General features: G+C 50.4%; 2 protein-coding genes across 8 annotated transcripts in view; one reads left to right on the forward strand and one right to left on the reverse strand.

The window, feature by feature from the left end:
• CCDC158 (coiled-coil domain containing 158) overlaps positions 1-791 on the forward strand; it is a 93,725-nt gene extending 92,934 nt beyond the window's left edge. For all 7 annotated transcript variants that reach the window (XM_059158911.1, XM_059158946.1, XM_059158954.1 and 4 more), the window contains one exon: positions 560-791. In XM_059158911.1, the coding sequence (XP_059014894.1) occupies positions 560-636 (77 nt within the window). In that variant the 3' untranslated portion in view covers positions 637-791. The remainder of the gene's footprint in view (positions 1-559) is intronic.
• Positions 792-3,154: 2,363 nt separating this feature from the next.
• STBD1 (starch binding domain 1) lies at positions 3,155-7,298 on the reverse strand. The gene is made up of 2 exons (XM_059158965.1): positions 6,920-7,298; positions 3,155-5,062 (listed from the first exon to the last, which is right to left on the reverse strand). The coding sequence occupies exons 1-2, from the start codon at positions 7,110-7,112 to the stop codon at positions 4,221-4,223; spliced, it is 1,035 nt and encodes a 344-aa protein (XP_059014948.1). The 5' UTR covers positions 7,113-7,298; the 3' UTR covers positions 3,155-4,220.
• Positions 7,299-15,555: the final 8,257 nt, after the last annotated feature.

The raw sequence follows: 15,555 nt of genomic DNA on the forward strand, positions 1-15,555 counted from the left end.
AATCAACTTCTTAAAATCTTATTTACTAACATGTTGGTACATTTGTATAATGGAATACTGTGCAGTCATAACAAAACATGAGTTGAACTGGAAAAATGTTGACTTTTTTCTATAAGAACGACTTATACCACATATTTCCATTTGTGCAAAGCCAAGTGTGTGCACATGTGTGCTTGTACACGAATATACTCACCAAACAGTTTTCCGTGATGACCTCTGAGGGGGTTCAGTCAGCAAACTGGGGTAGCAGAGCCCAATACTGGCCCTCACCCTCGTCTCTCGTGGTACCCTTCTGAGGGGTTCAGCTTACTTCCAGTTAGTTGTACTGCTGCTGTAATAATTATGCTCACTTAAAACAACTGAAAGAGTAAAGATTTACCCTTATTAGCTCTTTAACATCAGTCTTTTCAAAAATATGCTACTTTGAAATGTTTAAGAACTTCCTGAGCTCAGAATGTATTTATTCCATAGTAGCAAGCTGACCTTTTAAGAAGCACATTATAGAATTTAAACCGGAGTAGATGTTGCTAATCTAACTTTGTTTTGTCAACATTTTCAGCAATGTCTTCAATGATCAGAAATCAAGAAAAGAGGATACAGAAAGTGAAAGACCAGGAAAAAATGTTACTAAAATGATACATTGTTTGCCTCTTGTTTACAGAGGAATGAGGCCCAATTAATTGTGGTGTTGCTTATAATTAGTGCCCTGTGTACTTTTTTCTTTTTATGTGAAAATTTAATAAAAGATACCCTGTCCTGTAAACTCTATTTTGAAATAAACTATTCTTGAATGCTCCCATAGTTAAACTTTACACCGTTCTGGCCAGACGTGAAAGAGATGCGCACCTTGTAAGGTATGAACCGGAGCTTGGACCAGTGTGCCGGAGTAATTATGTTTTCATTATCTTCACGGGTGCATAAGCAATACTTACTGTTTTCGGCTTTAAAAAAACAAACAAACCAGAAAAACCTGCATATGCAAGTAAAATATGCGGTATAAGGGCCAGAACAAAAGGACAGACTCCAGCGCACTGGCGGGGTTCCTCTCATGACCCTGAACTCACTGTTCCGTCTTTAATGATGAATGTCATCGGATAACAGAACCTTGGGGCCCCTACAAAACTTGTGGAAAGGTTTCTCTCTCGCATATTAGTAACCACAAACAAAGAAAGGGGAAAAACGTGTTCTTCAGCCAGTGGGTATCTTCTAGTTAGAAACTGGCCTGGATTAGGTTTTCTCAGATTGGGGGATTTGTGCAAGTGTCTTCTAACCCCATTCGCCCGTTCTCTGTGGACACCAGCCAGCCGGCCTAGGAGTCGGCTCGATCCTAGCACCGGTGACCCGCGGTCAGTGCCAGATTCTCCGGGCTCCGGGGTTCAGCCCCCCCAAGACTGTCCCCCCACTTGAGATGCAGGCAGGTGGCTGGACCACCCGGGCTTCCAACCCACCTGCTCCGAATCGGGGTTCCCCGCACCCACGCCTCCGTTTCTCTGATTTGCTAGAACAGATCACAGCACTCAGCAAAGTGTTTTACTGAGTGTTACCCATGTATTTGCAAGGAAGCAGCCACGGAGCGGCGAACTGGGAGAGGCACGGGGCAGAGTGAGACAGTCCCGTCGGTGAAGACTTCATACCCTCTCGGGCACGTCGCCCTCCCAGAAGCTAGATGTGTCTGCCGACCTGGAAGCTCTGCAGTCTCCTCCAGGCCTTGATCCTCCACCCGCCACCCGCCTTGTCCCCTTAGGGGAGCTTTCAGCCACAGCCCTGTAATCAGTCTCTCTGGTCTTCCTGCCCAGACCGCAGGACAGTGTGGCGGGCGGACGGCCATCCAGAACAGTCCACACTCCCGGGCACTGCGCAGATCTCCGGACGCCCGGCTGCCCTGCAGGGGCTCTCGGGTCCCGCCTCTGCCCTCACGTCTCCTGAGGGGTTCTCACTGGTCAGAGCAGTGTGTGGCCAGAAGCTTTACTAAGCCTTTGTCTCTCCTCACTTCACGTCCCCTGCCATGAGCTGGGTCCGGTGGGCAGGGAGGTCCTAGAGGACGCAGAGCCTCAGCACAGAAGCAGCCTGGGTGACAACGCGAGCCACCCTTCTCCCAGAAACCCCCACCGCTCCTCAGTGAGCAGTAAACTGGCTTCTGCTGTAGCCTTTTTTTTTTTTTTTTTTAAGATTTTATTTATTTGACAGAGATCACAAGTAGGCAGAGAGGCAAGCAGAGAGAGAGAGGGAAGCAGGCTCCTTGCTGAGCAGAGAGCCTGATGTGGGGCTCGATCCCAGGACCCTGAGATCATGACCTGAGCCGAAGGCAGAGGCTTGAACCCCCTGAGCCACCCAGGCACCCCTTGCTGCAGCCTTCTTTAAGTGCCTGGTGTCTGTGACAGCAGCCGGCATCAGTCCTCACTGCGCAGATCATCAGCCAAACCCTCCCGTTGCTCTTCTAAACGGCAGCGTGGATGCTCTAAGCATGTCCAGCTTTTCAATGATTTTTTTAAAATGTGCAGTTTAATACTGTATCTTACCTCAGTTGGTTTTACTGTATCTTTGACTTCAGTTGGTTTTACTGAAAGATTAATTTTTATTTCATCAGGTAACAAAATCGCTGGTCAAAGAACTCTCAAGATATTTTTATTGTAAATTGTTTTACCTTCAATTTTACCTAATAGAAATGTTGCACATTTGGTGAAGTAAGGGTAAATGCCCTATGAAGATCTTAACCAGTAGAACATGAAATTCATCCTGAAGAATATCAAATGTATATGTGAATTTAACATATAAGTGCTATGAGCCAAAAATTACGTTCTTTTAAGCACTTCCTAATATATTTTCTATGGGGTTTATGCTCTTCAGCAAAGACCACCTATAACCAAGATTAAACACTTGCGCCAAAAGATGTTATATACTTATTACAAGTTGTTTTAACATATAAAAATTAAAGTACGGGTATACATAATGTCCTTACAAACAAAGGTAAAGTTTTAAAAAAAAAAATTCTAAAATGTTTTCTCCAAAGAGAGGAGAAAAATGGACCTCTCTTGCCTCTTGATGTTTGGTTTTTTCTACATTATGTGTTATTAGTGAAAGAAAGTATAGGTATGATATTTTACATTTAATCTATTATGGTACTAAGGTTTAGACAAGTAATTCAGACACTTAATAAAGATATTAAAACTCAGATTTTATTTGTTCAGTTATAATAAAGTTTAAATGTTTTATTCTCAGAACAAAGATGTACTTCTATATCACTGTCCTGTTATAATTGTGTCATCCAAGATAGCTACTGGTCTGAAAGGAAAGGGCAGGAGAAATGATTGCTGTGGACCAGTCCTATCCATCTAGACCAGTGAGAGAGGAGGGGCAAGGGGAGAGATGGTCCTACAAAGGCCCTAGAGGTAAATGACAGCTGTGCCCCCCCACCCCCACTCCCCATTGTCAGGCTGTACCTGGACCTCCCAGGCCTCTAGGACCCTCACTCGGGACACATGGGGACACTTCGTTCAGTCTACACCCCAATCCCATTCCTGTTCCCTCTCCTCCCTGGCTCTTCCCAATGACCAACTCTGGCCAGGCCCTTTTTCTACACCAGTTTGCCATCAAGACAAAGACAAGACTTCCTCGCTACCTTCAATCCATAGCTAGCAGGGAAAATCAAGCAAAAAAAAAAAAAAGAAGAAGAAGAAGAAGAAGAAGAAGTCTTCACATCCTTGCTAATCATATCTTGTGACCAGATATTTCTGATCACAGTTGCATATGGCATTAATTATTCTTAAATATGAAGTGTGCGCGTAGTAAGGAGAGTTTCTCCAGCTGGACCGATAGGAAAGCTGCTCTTTTCGAATGATGCTTGCTTCCCTCCCTGGGCTTACGGATCAGCCAGATGCTCGAGCCTGAGCGCTCTGCAGCTGTGGGGCTTTGTGTGTGTCCTGGCCTGTCCACACTAGGGGCTTGGCCAGGTCACGGCCAGGAGGACAAAGCCCTGAAGAACGATGGACCAGCAAAGCCCCACGCATCAAGGCCACGGGGAAAGCAGCCATGCGCGCTGAAGCCATTACCTACACATGTATAGTTCTGCACATTAGACAAAAGCCACTGGCAAACCTGAAACAACTCCGATGGCTAAACTTGGAGCTCTACTTCCTTTATCGAAAATCACTCAGTGTGCTCCGCAGACCTAGCCTTTGCCAGGTTCTGCAGTGGCCTCTCCGGTACTTTGAAACGCGGACTCAGGGAATCCCCCACCACTTCTGAACGACTTTATCCTCACGGCCAGTGTCAAGGGACCTATTGCTGCATTCTTCCCAGCGGGTGATCTCCCCGTGGTCTACCACTACGAACTTCCACGCCACCACTGTGTCTGCGGGCAGGGGCACGGAGCGGAACCAGAACCCATCCTTGCTACGCTGGAGTGCGATGTAGGACTTCCACCTCCCAAGACTCTCGTGGTCTCCCGTTATTGCCACGAGCTGGGAACCAGCGCTCGGCACATAATGGACCTGGAAGTGGACGCGGACTCGTGGAGACCCTGAAGATGCCGCTCCTGCCTTTTGTCGTCTCACATCTACTTCCTGACCTCTTATTTGGCCACAGTCCATTCCCTGGTTTGGACTTAACCCTGGAGCCCCAAGACTGCCACTCAAACTAACATCTCCCCAAGACGAGTGCCTGGACACCATTTCCCAGTCCTCGTCTGCGCGGTCCTGATTGCCCTGCTGTGCGAGGCTCACCTCCTTGGCTCTGTCAATGACCTGGTTGCTAGAATACAACTTTTCTGCCAAACAGGAAGCTACTTTAGCAAGAGTCTCTCTTCCTTTCTGGAATCCCCATCCTCCTCCAGAAGACTCAGGGCTTTCGTTTCTTGAGACTTTAGAGTAACCCTGAGAGTTTCCAGTCTCAGATGCGGCCAGAGATTCCGGGTCTGGAAACCTTCCAGAAGGAACATGCTCTCTTGAATGGTCACAATCACTGTCTTTTCCAGAAGAACTCTGCAGTCTCCATGCCGCTTGCTGCAAGTTACCATGGCCTTTGGTCTCTGAAACCAAACAGCCATTGCTTTCTTGAAGATGCTCTAAGAAACAAGAGGGAAAATGTAATGGTGTTAGACAGTCCTTGTGAGAAAAAAGGCTGAGAAAATAGGTTTAGTTATTGAAGTCTTTACCACTTATCTATCTGTAGCTCGCAGAATCCATCCGACTCAAAGCAAGTTCTTAATTACAGAGGTCAGACACTAACTGAACCAATGGTCTACTCTAAGAATATGCATGTACATCTAGTACCTCAGGGTGCCCACGCGAGAGTGTAAATGAAGTGGCGTGTTGTAGAGGCAGCCTTGTAACCCAATCCTGGTCCTTGATGAACTCTGCCGTTCGTTCAGGCCATGCGGCCCGCAGCCTTATTGTTCGGCTTCTAGAATCAAAAAATGCTGTTCCGCCTGCGGGGCAAAGATCCGCATGGCTACCCCACAGACCCTAGGAGTACACTTGTTCTCTTAGGAACTGCGTGCAGACTGGGGATCAGCTCTCCCAGATGTGGGCAGCTCCCCAGCTGTTGTCGCTGTGGAGGATACAAAGGACATCGGGGAATCACTGGGCCAGAGCTGGGGGTGATGGTGGGGGGAGAGGGCTGGTTTCTCCTTGCCAACCCCAGGCGCAGCAGGAACCTCTTCAACAAAAGGTAGGCTTTTTACATCCCCTCTCATTGTACACTTTTTAAAAAAATGTTCTTACAGTGCACAATCCAAGCTCCCTGAAAGCTGTTTCCTTCTTGGCCGTCAGTCTGAATAGCTCCCTACAAGATCGAAATCTCCTAAGTCATACAGTCAGCCCAGGTGGGGGGTTTTCTCTTGGGATTAGGGGTTGGCCTTGTCTAATTTTATGTCTCTTTAATGGTTCACTTGTGAGACATAATATTACCCGGAATTCCCAATCTTCCAACCTAAAACATGAGGCTGGTTTTCAGAAGAAGATAAGTGAGCTCTTTGCTCATCCCAAATCAACCACTGGAAAAACACAGAGGCAGATTTTCACATGGCTACCCATGAACACAGGCTCCACTAAAAATAAAGTTCCCGATGTCATTTTCACCGGCGGCTGGAGCCCAGGCGTGGGCAGCTGGCCGAGGGAGGGCTCTGGAAGCGAAGGTTTTCTGCCAGTCTCCCTTGGGCTAGTACACAGTCGCTCACATGGACACACACAACCCTGGACGTCAATTCTACTCATGGGAGTTGGGTCCCCTACTGGGTCCCTTCCCTGGCTACCAGACACCCCTGCCCCGTCAGCGCCCACAGCTCTGAAATGAGCGGCCAGCATACAGCCCTAAGGCTTCAGCTGAGGCCTTCGTGGCCAGAGACAAAACTTGAACTTTGCCTTCCCCACAGAGGCGTCCGGATAGCGGGGGGTGCTCAGCCTGGGTGTTCCCAAATCCAGCGCTCCCCAGGGGCGAGGGATGGGAGGACCTGCGGCTAAGGGACTGGGACTGAGAAAGTGTCCCTGCTCGGTCGGAGATCGAAGAGGGTCCTCGGATCCCCCCGGAACCTAAGCACTCCCTCCGGAAGGCCCGGCAGGGGTGCCCCGCTGCAGCCGCTCGCACTGCGCCAGGCGCCGCCGAGCGCAGGAGCCCATCCCCCCAGGACGGCCGGACCGGTGCTCCCGGGCGGGCGCAGAGACTCTGCCGGGCGCTGCCCTCCGACGCTGGGGCCGGAACCCCGGGGGCCTCGACGGAGGCGAGCAACCTCCCCGGCGCGTGCGCACCGGCCGGGGAAGATGCCGGCGTGGGGAGGGTCGTGCCCGGGGAGGGTCGTGCCCGGGCGGAGGAGGCTCGTCCCCGGGAAGGGCTGCGAGAAGTGCTCCGAGTGGGTTTCCCCTCCTCCCCGGTGGACTTCAGAGCCCCCGGCAGACCTGCCCTCGCGACGTGGGAGGGAGAATACCTGGTTTGGCGACCAGCTCCCGCCCGGAGGGTCCGGGGCTCAGTGCCCCCGCGCCGCCCGGATCGGCCCCCGGGGCCGCAGCCCCCCCGGGAGGGGCGTCCTTCTGCTCCTTGTCCGCGTCCCGCAGCAGCCACACGAAGATCGCTCCGGCCAGGCCCCCTCCGACCAGCAGGGCGGACCAGACGGCGCCCATGGCTGAGAGGCTGCCGCTGCGGGGCCCGACGGCGAGGGACGGGGCTCGGGTCCAGCCGGCAGAGCCACACCTACCCCGCGGCCCCGGCGGCCGGCGCTCCTGCGCGGAGCCGCTCCTCGGCGCCTAATACTCCGCGTCCCCAGCCCCGCCCCGCCTCCCGCCCCGGGGATGCCGCCCCGGGCTCCGGCCGGGCGGGGACTCGGGCGCCCGCCTCCTCCCGCGCGTTCACGCCCGGCCCCGCCCGGGGCTGGCAAGGGCGCGGGTGCGGCGCTCCGCGGGTGGCCTGCGGGGAGAGGCGAGGGCGCCCGCCGCCTCCTGCCGGGCCCTGCCCCAGCGCCCTTGTGCCCGCCCCGGCTGTGCGCCCGGTGGGTCCGGCTTCGGCGACGCCTCCCGCAGCCTTTGCGGCGGCCCCAGACGCGGGTTCCGGGGACTCCGACGCGGGGCAGGCCCCGCCGCGGGGCGGCGGGGTCTGGCTCCGGCTGGAGGGGGCGGCCGGGCGGGTGGGGAGAGCCTTTGGGCCTCCGGTCGGCCGCCCCCGCCCCGGTAAAATGAAAGGGCTGGACTGGGCCGTCTGTCCGTCTGTCCGTCTGTCCGTCCTTCCGTCTCGGCCTCGTCCCGCCGTCCTTCCTCCGCGGCCTCTTGCCGGCGCGTGTGGCTTGCACGTCGCGGGCCGCCGGGTGCGCCCCGGGACCGGCTCCCGCAGACCGGCTGACGAGTGCGGCCGCGGCCCTCTGCGCGGCGCGGGGAGCCGGGTGTGCGGGTTCCCGGAGCCCCCAAGCCCCCGCCGCGGGCCGAGAATCGGCGCCCGGGCTTCCCGGCGCTCCCCTGCGGACCCGACGGCCTCCGGCCGACCGTGCGCGCGGTCGTGTCCCCGCCGTGTCCCTCGCCGGCAACGCGGTTCCCCCGCAGCGGCCGGGGCCGGAGCCGCGAGCGGACGGGCTCGCCGCGGCCGCACGAACCGCGCCGGTGTGCGCCGTGCTCGGGCACACGGCCCCGACCGGGCTCCTGGGGGGCCGCCGCGAGCCCCCTCGGGTCACAGCCCCTCCGGGCCTGGGGGAGGGGACGGTGGGGGCGGGGCGGGGCCCGTCTCCCCGGACGCCCGCGCGCGACTCCAACCCAGCTCGCGGGTCGGATCCGGTCCCCGCACACCCGCCGCTGGCCCCGCCGACCCCGGCGCGGAGGACGGGCGCCGCCACACCCTTCCCGGGCGGCCCGCGGGCGGCCTCGCTCCGCTGTTCTTCCCTCGCAGCAGGCGGGGATGGCGAAGTGCCAGTCTTTCCTCAAAATGCCCCAAACGCTTCCCCGGTGCGATCCGAGGCCCGCGCTGGTGTGGGCCGCGCAGGGAGAGAGTGGGGACGGCCCGGCCCTGCAGAGCCGCAGGTGGCAGTGCCAGGGGGCGGGTAGGGGGCTTGTGTTGGGCCCGAAAATGAGTGCCCGAGTCTGCGGACGGCCCCGCGGATAACCGACCTCCCTCCCCCTCTAGTGTGTGCGGGAGCCGCCCTGCCCGCGGAGCCCTTCCCCGGTAACCCCAATCGCAGGAGCCGCCCCTCCTCCCTCCTCCCTCCTTTGCTTTATTTTTCTCCCTAGCATCTTTTTTTCCCCTAAGATATTATTTATTTACTTGAGAGAGTGAGTGAAAGAGAGCGCGAGCCGGGGCGGGGCAGAAGGAGGGGGAAGCAGACTCCCCACTGAGCGGGGAGCCGGATGCGGGGCTCAGTCCCAGCGCCCGGAGACCGTGACCTGAGCCGAAGGCAAAGGCTTAAGCGCCGGAGCCACCCAGGCGCCCTGGGGCGTCACTTCTAATACATTGTAAAATCCCCGGATTTGTTCTGGTTGATTTCTGCCCTTATTTCCAGGTAAACTACAAGAAAGAAGGGTTTATTGTCCTTTGTTTTCTGCTGAATTCCCGGCCCCTGGAACATCCCCAGAGTGGTCCCTCAACAAGCGCAGGCCGAGTGAAAGGATTAAACGGACTGCGTGCGTTACTGCCACCTTCTTCGTGTAGGTTCTGTTTGCATTTTCTAGCGCAACGAGGATGCTATTTTTTTTTTTTTTTTTTGTCAAGTAGGGTTTATGTCTTAAACTAATTAGGAAGTCAGTGATGAACTTTTAAAGACCTCTAAAATTTAAGACCACTAACAACTCCCCGCCCCCTTCATCTCAATCCAGGCAGTTTTAAGATTAAAAAATATATATATTTTGGGGGCGCCTGGGTGGCTCAGTGGGTTAAGCCTCTGCCTTCAGCTCAGGTCATGATCTCAGGGTCCTGGGATCGAGTCCCACATCGGGCTCTCTGCTCTGCAGGGAGCCTGCTTCCTCCTCTCTCTCTCTCTCTGCCTGCCTCTCTGCCCACTTGCGATCTCTCTCTGTCAAATAAAATCTTTTATATATATATATATATATATATATATATATATATATATATATATATCTTGAGGTAAATTGAAAATAATAAAAAGTGGTATCACTATTATAGATCTAATTTTTAATAGACGTTTGTAGAAAATTTTAGAATTATTGTATCTCCCTTTTTCAAAGTAAAACTTGATGTCCTAGGACAAGGACATAGAATGTTCTTGAATTTTACAAATTCTCAAGCCAACGGAGTGATTTTATGACTAGTACGAAAATCCTTGAACATTGTATTTCCTCACGGAAAACTTTGTGTACTGTTCATTGGTCAAATTTTATCAATGTGTTCACAAATGAAATCCCAGAGGATCTGTAAACTCCTAGAAAGCAGTCCCACTACCCATTTCTAATAACTAGAAGGTTCTTAGTAAAGGTTTATTGTTGTCATCAATTGCTACTGGTTAAAAATATAACCAATAAATAATGTAGTTCTTTCCACCCACCAGATTTCGTTTTCTGTTGTATCAGATTTCTCACAAGACATTTTTTTAAAAAAACATTATTTGGCCTTCCTTTTGGCTTTTCCAAACTTAAATGTTGACTCATCCATTTGTGTTGCTGCTTTAAAAAGAAAAAAAAAAGCAGTACTCCACTCACTACCATATTGCTTGGAAGTCTGTGGCTACTTGATCCAAAACTGCACTCACGGCCCTAACTGGACCATGTTTATCATATTCGGTTGCAGACAGTGTTGCCTGTCTATAGGCGTCCTATGAGCCTAGCAAGACAGAAACAAAAAAGGAAGGCGATTCAGTAGAAACGGGAGGAATAATGCCTCACTCGCAGGAAGCTGGAGCAGGGGCCGGTTGTTTCAGGAGAGAGACTGGAAATTCCTCCCAGAGAGTGGCAGCAAAATCTGTGGCAGAGATTAACGTTCCAGAGGGAAATCAAAATCAGCGCCTTTCAGCCCTTGGCGTAATTTCAAGAAGGAAGATTGGAAAGCTGCCTCCCTAGGGTGACTTATGTTGCTATTGTATCTTTATATTCTATTTTAGGGGTCAAAGTGCCCATTTTCTAATTGGTTACTATTCTATTAATAGAGTATAGATAGATATAGGTATGGGTGGTGGCTATTTGTAAGTTAAATATATGATATGTACATATATATAATACACAAAAATTTACAATATCCAACATTCATATCCATTGTGCGTATGAACACAGACCGTTGCTTGCAAGGCCAGGGGATTGAAGAGGATGGGAAGGAGGAGTCAGGGGAGGCAGAGAACAGGGAGACTCGTTTCCAAAATCAGTGCAGGCAGGTGGTGGGGAGGACAGTGATGTTGCTCAGCGGAATTTAAGAGGATAAAGAACTAAGAAGAAATGGCTGGTTTGACCTGTACAAGGTCATCGGGGACTTCAGTCTTTGTGAGGGTAAGCATTCAGTTTTGGAAGCCCGAGACACAAACGTGGGGAAGGCTGTGACATCCAACAGCGAGTCAGCCTTCTCTCAAGAAATCTGGAGGCAAGGGGTAGGGGAGAAATAGAGGTGTCCCTTAACGCTAGAACAAGGTCCAAAAGAAGTTCTTTCAGACCAAGAAAGACCTACCTGGGCATGTTTGTAGGAGCAAAGAGCCCTCGAAGGCTGGAAATTAACAAAAGGAAACCTCATTTAAAATGGAGTCCTGCGGAGAGAAGAGGGAGCTCGCTCGGCCTCGGAAATCTAGAGATTTCCTAGAAGCCACTTACTTCCATGAAATCTTACCCTAGTCCACAATCCCACTCTCCAGCCCCCAACCCTCAAACTGATGTGTTGGCCGACTTCAAAGAAAATAATTACATATGTACACTGTCTTAGAACAAAATAGGAGGTTTTCTGTGCTGGTATAATCATTTTTCTGGTTTATCTCATCCCCAGACTAGGCCATACATTCCTCAAGGGCCAGAGTTTGTTTATTCTTTGTGTTCTGGAATGCAAAGTCTATTATCTAAAGGCCTGTTTATTGTTCATTGTCTTTTTTTTTTTTCATTGAATACCTTGTGTATACTGTAGGTGAAGTGCTTTTTTTTTTTTTTTTAAGATTTTATTTATTTATTTGACAGAAAGAGAAAGAACAAGAGAGTGCACAAGCAGGGGGAGCAGCAGGCAGAGGGAGAAGGAGAAGCAGACACCCCACAGAGCAAAGGGAGCCCAATGTAGGACTCGAACCCAGGACCCTGGGATCATGACCTGAGCTGAAGGCAGTTGCCTAACCCACTGAGCCACCCAGGTGCCCTAGGCTAAGTGCTTTATGAGGATGATCTCTTGTAATGCCCCAAGAGAAGAAAGCTACACAAGATCACAAAGCTGACGAGTAACTGAGCTGGGATTTGAACCCAGTATTCTGACCTCCCAGGACCCAGGCTCTGAAATTCTAGCTACACTGAATCCCTCACAGCCAGCTACTAAACCCTGTCCAAGTTTCAAATCATAAATCTGAGAGGTGAGTGTGCAAATGTGGGTGGGTGACACCGGAGAAAGCCTCAGGGTGGTTTTCCAACATTTACGGTAAATTTCAGCCTTGTTCCTAATTTGTAATTGCTCTCTCTGCCAGCCCTCACCTCCTGGGGGAAATGTACCCACCACCAGCACCTGTCCGGGGCTCTCAAGCCTCTGGCTCCAGCTCCTCCCCAGAGCACCAGCCACAAGCCAAACCTTTCTGCAGAGCAGTCACATTGGAGCCGACCAGGCTCAGATTTCACAGGGACATTTTCAAACTGCCAATGTTTGCAAACCTCTGACTCATCTTAGTTCCAGAATAGACTCGATGCTGCAACCTCTTCTTATGCGAAATGATGAAGGCTTTAGAGAAAAGGGAAATCTGTGTTGGGAAATCTAGCTCATGGTACTGGAAGAAAGCTAGATTACACCTCTGTACACATACAAGGGAGGACTCCAGGTGGACTAAAGTCCTACATCAATGGTAAAGCTGCCACGGAACTGCAAAGAACTACTAATAGCCGATAAAACAAAATCCAGGAGACTATCACTGTGATCTTGCGTCATATAGGAGGCCAAAATGTGTCTTGACATGATCAAAATAAGGCTAATCATTGAAGAATGTCATGGATAAGGTTAGCAGACAGATTCCAACGGGGAGATTTTTGCCATTAAAACTGACAAGGGATTAGTATGTGGATCTGTAATGAACTCGGACAAATTGCCAAAAATTCCAAACAGAAACATAAGCTCCAATTGAAAATGGAGCTGGGATGGAAAATGAATAGCGGGTGCTTTTCCCCGGGGCCTAGAACAGCGCCTGGATCATAAAGGCACTCACAGTCATTTTTAGTTGAATAAATGAACGGCTACCAAAAAGGCACGGAAATACTTAAATTCACTGGTAAACAGATAATTGCAAATTAAAACAATGATATTATGCCATTTTACATCCAAATATGAGACAGAAGATGTGATGTTGCCAGTGAGAATAAACAGGGAGAAACAGTCTGGAGAACAATCTGGATGAAATTGAAGAGCCCAAGATTCAGTGATTCCACTCCAGACACGTCTGGCCCAGGGAGAGTTTTGCACAAGACCATACGGAGACATCCAGTGTTATTTGGGGAACAGTAAGTTCAAGGCCTGGCCAAACCTTTATTCGAAGTGTGCTGCAGCTCCAGCTTCTTCCTCCCCCGATTCTCCTTCCTTCTCTCTCTCCTCCACAAGCGCCCCTACATTCTCCTGCTCCTCTTCCAGGAAATCTCTCGAACTTCTAATCCCCTTTTGCCATCTGCTCCTTGGCAGATCCAAACTAATGCAGCTTCCCTCGTCAGACAGATCCTCCCTATCCCCCGTGTGGGAGGCTTTTCCCACCCTGCACGAAGACTCTGTAATGACCCTAGTGGAAATAATCTGGCAGGAGGTTGGTGTAGCCAATTCTCTTCATTTTCCAAACTGGCAGTGTTTATGCCAATATAGTTCTTCAAAACATTTTGCAGGTCTCCTGTGAATCTTATTGGGTCCACACCACAAACCCACATAACTCTTCAGCATAAGCCCTTCTCTTCCTTGAGATTCTCCTGAAATTCAACAACCTTCAGTTTCTTAGAAGCCCTATTGTTTGAGCAAGAGAATCTGTGAGGCAACTTTAAAAATTTTAGTAGAACTTTTTTCTGATTGAATGGTATGCAGAAGCATCACCTCCAGTTTTTCTGAGGTCTTAACAATGGATTTAATAATTACATCTTTGGATTTACCTTTAGACCATGTTTTCCTGGAAGCGTCCTTTTCTGTGTCCTTTTGGATTCCATCTTTGCTATAAATCATTTCTTAATGTAAATACCATTTGTCATCTGAGAGGCTAGGAATTTTCAAAACCATAAAGTCCTGTTTCCTTTTTGTTTAACTGTGCTTACTTCAGCTTATCTCTGTCCTCTTGCATTTTACTATAAGCAGCAAGAAGTAGTATCTTCAGTACCATCAACACTCTCTTAAAAAGTCTTAAAAAGTCTCCTTAGTCACATGACCCAGGTGATTAGGTACCCTCTCCACTTCACACATTACTTCAGGCAATAGTGTGGCTACACTTCCTGCTCTTACGTAACAAGAAGACCATTTCTCCCAATTTCCAAAGTGTTTACTTCATTTTCCTGCAAGCCTTTACTCACCGGCTCCTCAAAGTGCCTGAGGCTTCTTCTACCAGTTTCTTCAAAGCTCTCCAAGCTTTTGCTAACACTGTCCTCAAAGTTCTCCCAGCTTCAACCCACTACCCAGTGCTCCTGCTCCCTTCATCATTTCCAGTTGTGGTCATAGCTGCAGCCACTTCCAGGCACTAAAATCTGTTGTTCATCTATTGCTACGTAACAAATAATCCCTAAATTTAACGGCTAAAACCAAAAATCATTAGAGTCAGGAATTCTGGAGTAACTTAGTTGGGTAGCCTTGGCTCAGAGTCCCTCATGTCAGGATGTTGATCAGCCTTCCAGTGTCATCTGAAGTCTTCGTAGGGCTAGAAGGTCCCCTTCCAACACATGACTGCAGAAGATCTCCGTTCCTTTCCATGTGAGCCTTCCCATAGGTATGATGGGAGTCCTCACAACATAACAGCCAGCCTCTCCCAGAGCAGATGATCCAAGGGAGGACAAGGAAGCCACAATGTTTTTATGATTTAGTCTCAGGAATCACACATCATTTCTTCCACAATCTACTGGTAAAAATCAAGCCTAGATACTGTCCCTGCTCGGTCCAAAAGGAGTTGCCCACCAAATTTTGAAGAGAGGAGCATCAAATAGTCTTGGACATTTTAAAAACAAACACAGACCCCTTCAAATCAGCGACTCTCTAAAGGACTTTCTAAAGGAGTTTGAAGTCTTGCAGCTGTTGAACTGAGAGGGAAAGAGGGGGGAAAATTGACTGTTTTAATTGGCTAACTTAAAACACCATTTGAATTTACAGCTTTGCCAGATCTCTTTTGTGAAGACAGAGCATTTCTTGGGAAGGAGTGTGACCCTGAATGCTGAAATGTGAACATACGGGAAGATTCAGATGGCTTCTGGTTCCCGGAGCTCCCACACCTATGGAAACACACTGTTCAGATCTGGTGCCCGGAGTATGACTGACGGACGCCCAGTGGCTGCCCACCCTTGCACTGAGGCCGTGGTCCCAGGCTGCTCCCAGCCAATGACAGAGCGAGCACGTGAAGTACCAAGGCAGGTGCCTTCGGGCAAGATATGAGAATCCTTGAATCCAAATTCAAGGCGACTTTGCCTTGAAGACTCCCCGTTGGCCTGGCCAAATCCTTATTTGAATTGTGCTGCAGCCCAGGCTTCTTCCTCCCCCGATCCTTCTTCCTTCCCTCTCTCCTTCCACGGGCATCACACACGAGTCATAGTCTAAAGGCTCCTCCTATGTTCTCCTGCTCCCTCTCCGAGGAAATCGCTCAAACTTCTAATTCGTTTCGCCATCTGCTCCTTGGCAGATGCAAACTAATGCAGACTTCCTTGTTGGACAAATCCTCCCTATCCCCCATGTGGGAGGCTTTTCTCACCCCGCACGAAGACTCTGTAATGACCGTAGCAGAAATAATCTGGCCAGAGGTTGGGGTAGACA

The sequence above is a fragment of the Mustela lutreola genome, chromosome 1 (genome assembly GCF_030435805.1).
Source record: "Mustela lutreola isolate mMusLut2 chromosome 1, mMusLut2.pri, whole genome shotgun sequence".
In the NCBI taxonomy this organism is placed as follows: Eukaryota; Metazoa; Chordata; class Mammalia; order Carnivora; family Mustelidae; genus Mustela; species Mustela lutreola.

Coding starts and splice junctions, on each gene's coding strand:
- STBD1 (XM_059158965.1), bottom strand. CDS start 7,112: ATGGGCGCCGTCTGGTCCGCCCTGCTGGTCGGAGGGGGCCTGGCCGGA. Junction 5,063..6,919: donor GGAGCTGGTCGCCAAACCAG/GTATTCTCCCTC, acceptor CTTGTTTCTTAG/AGCATCTTCAAGAAAGCAAT.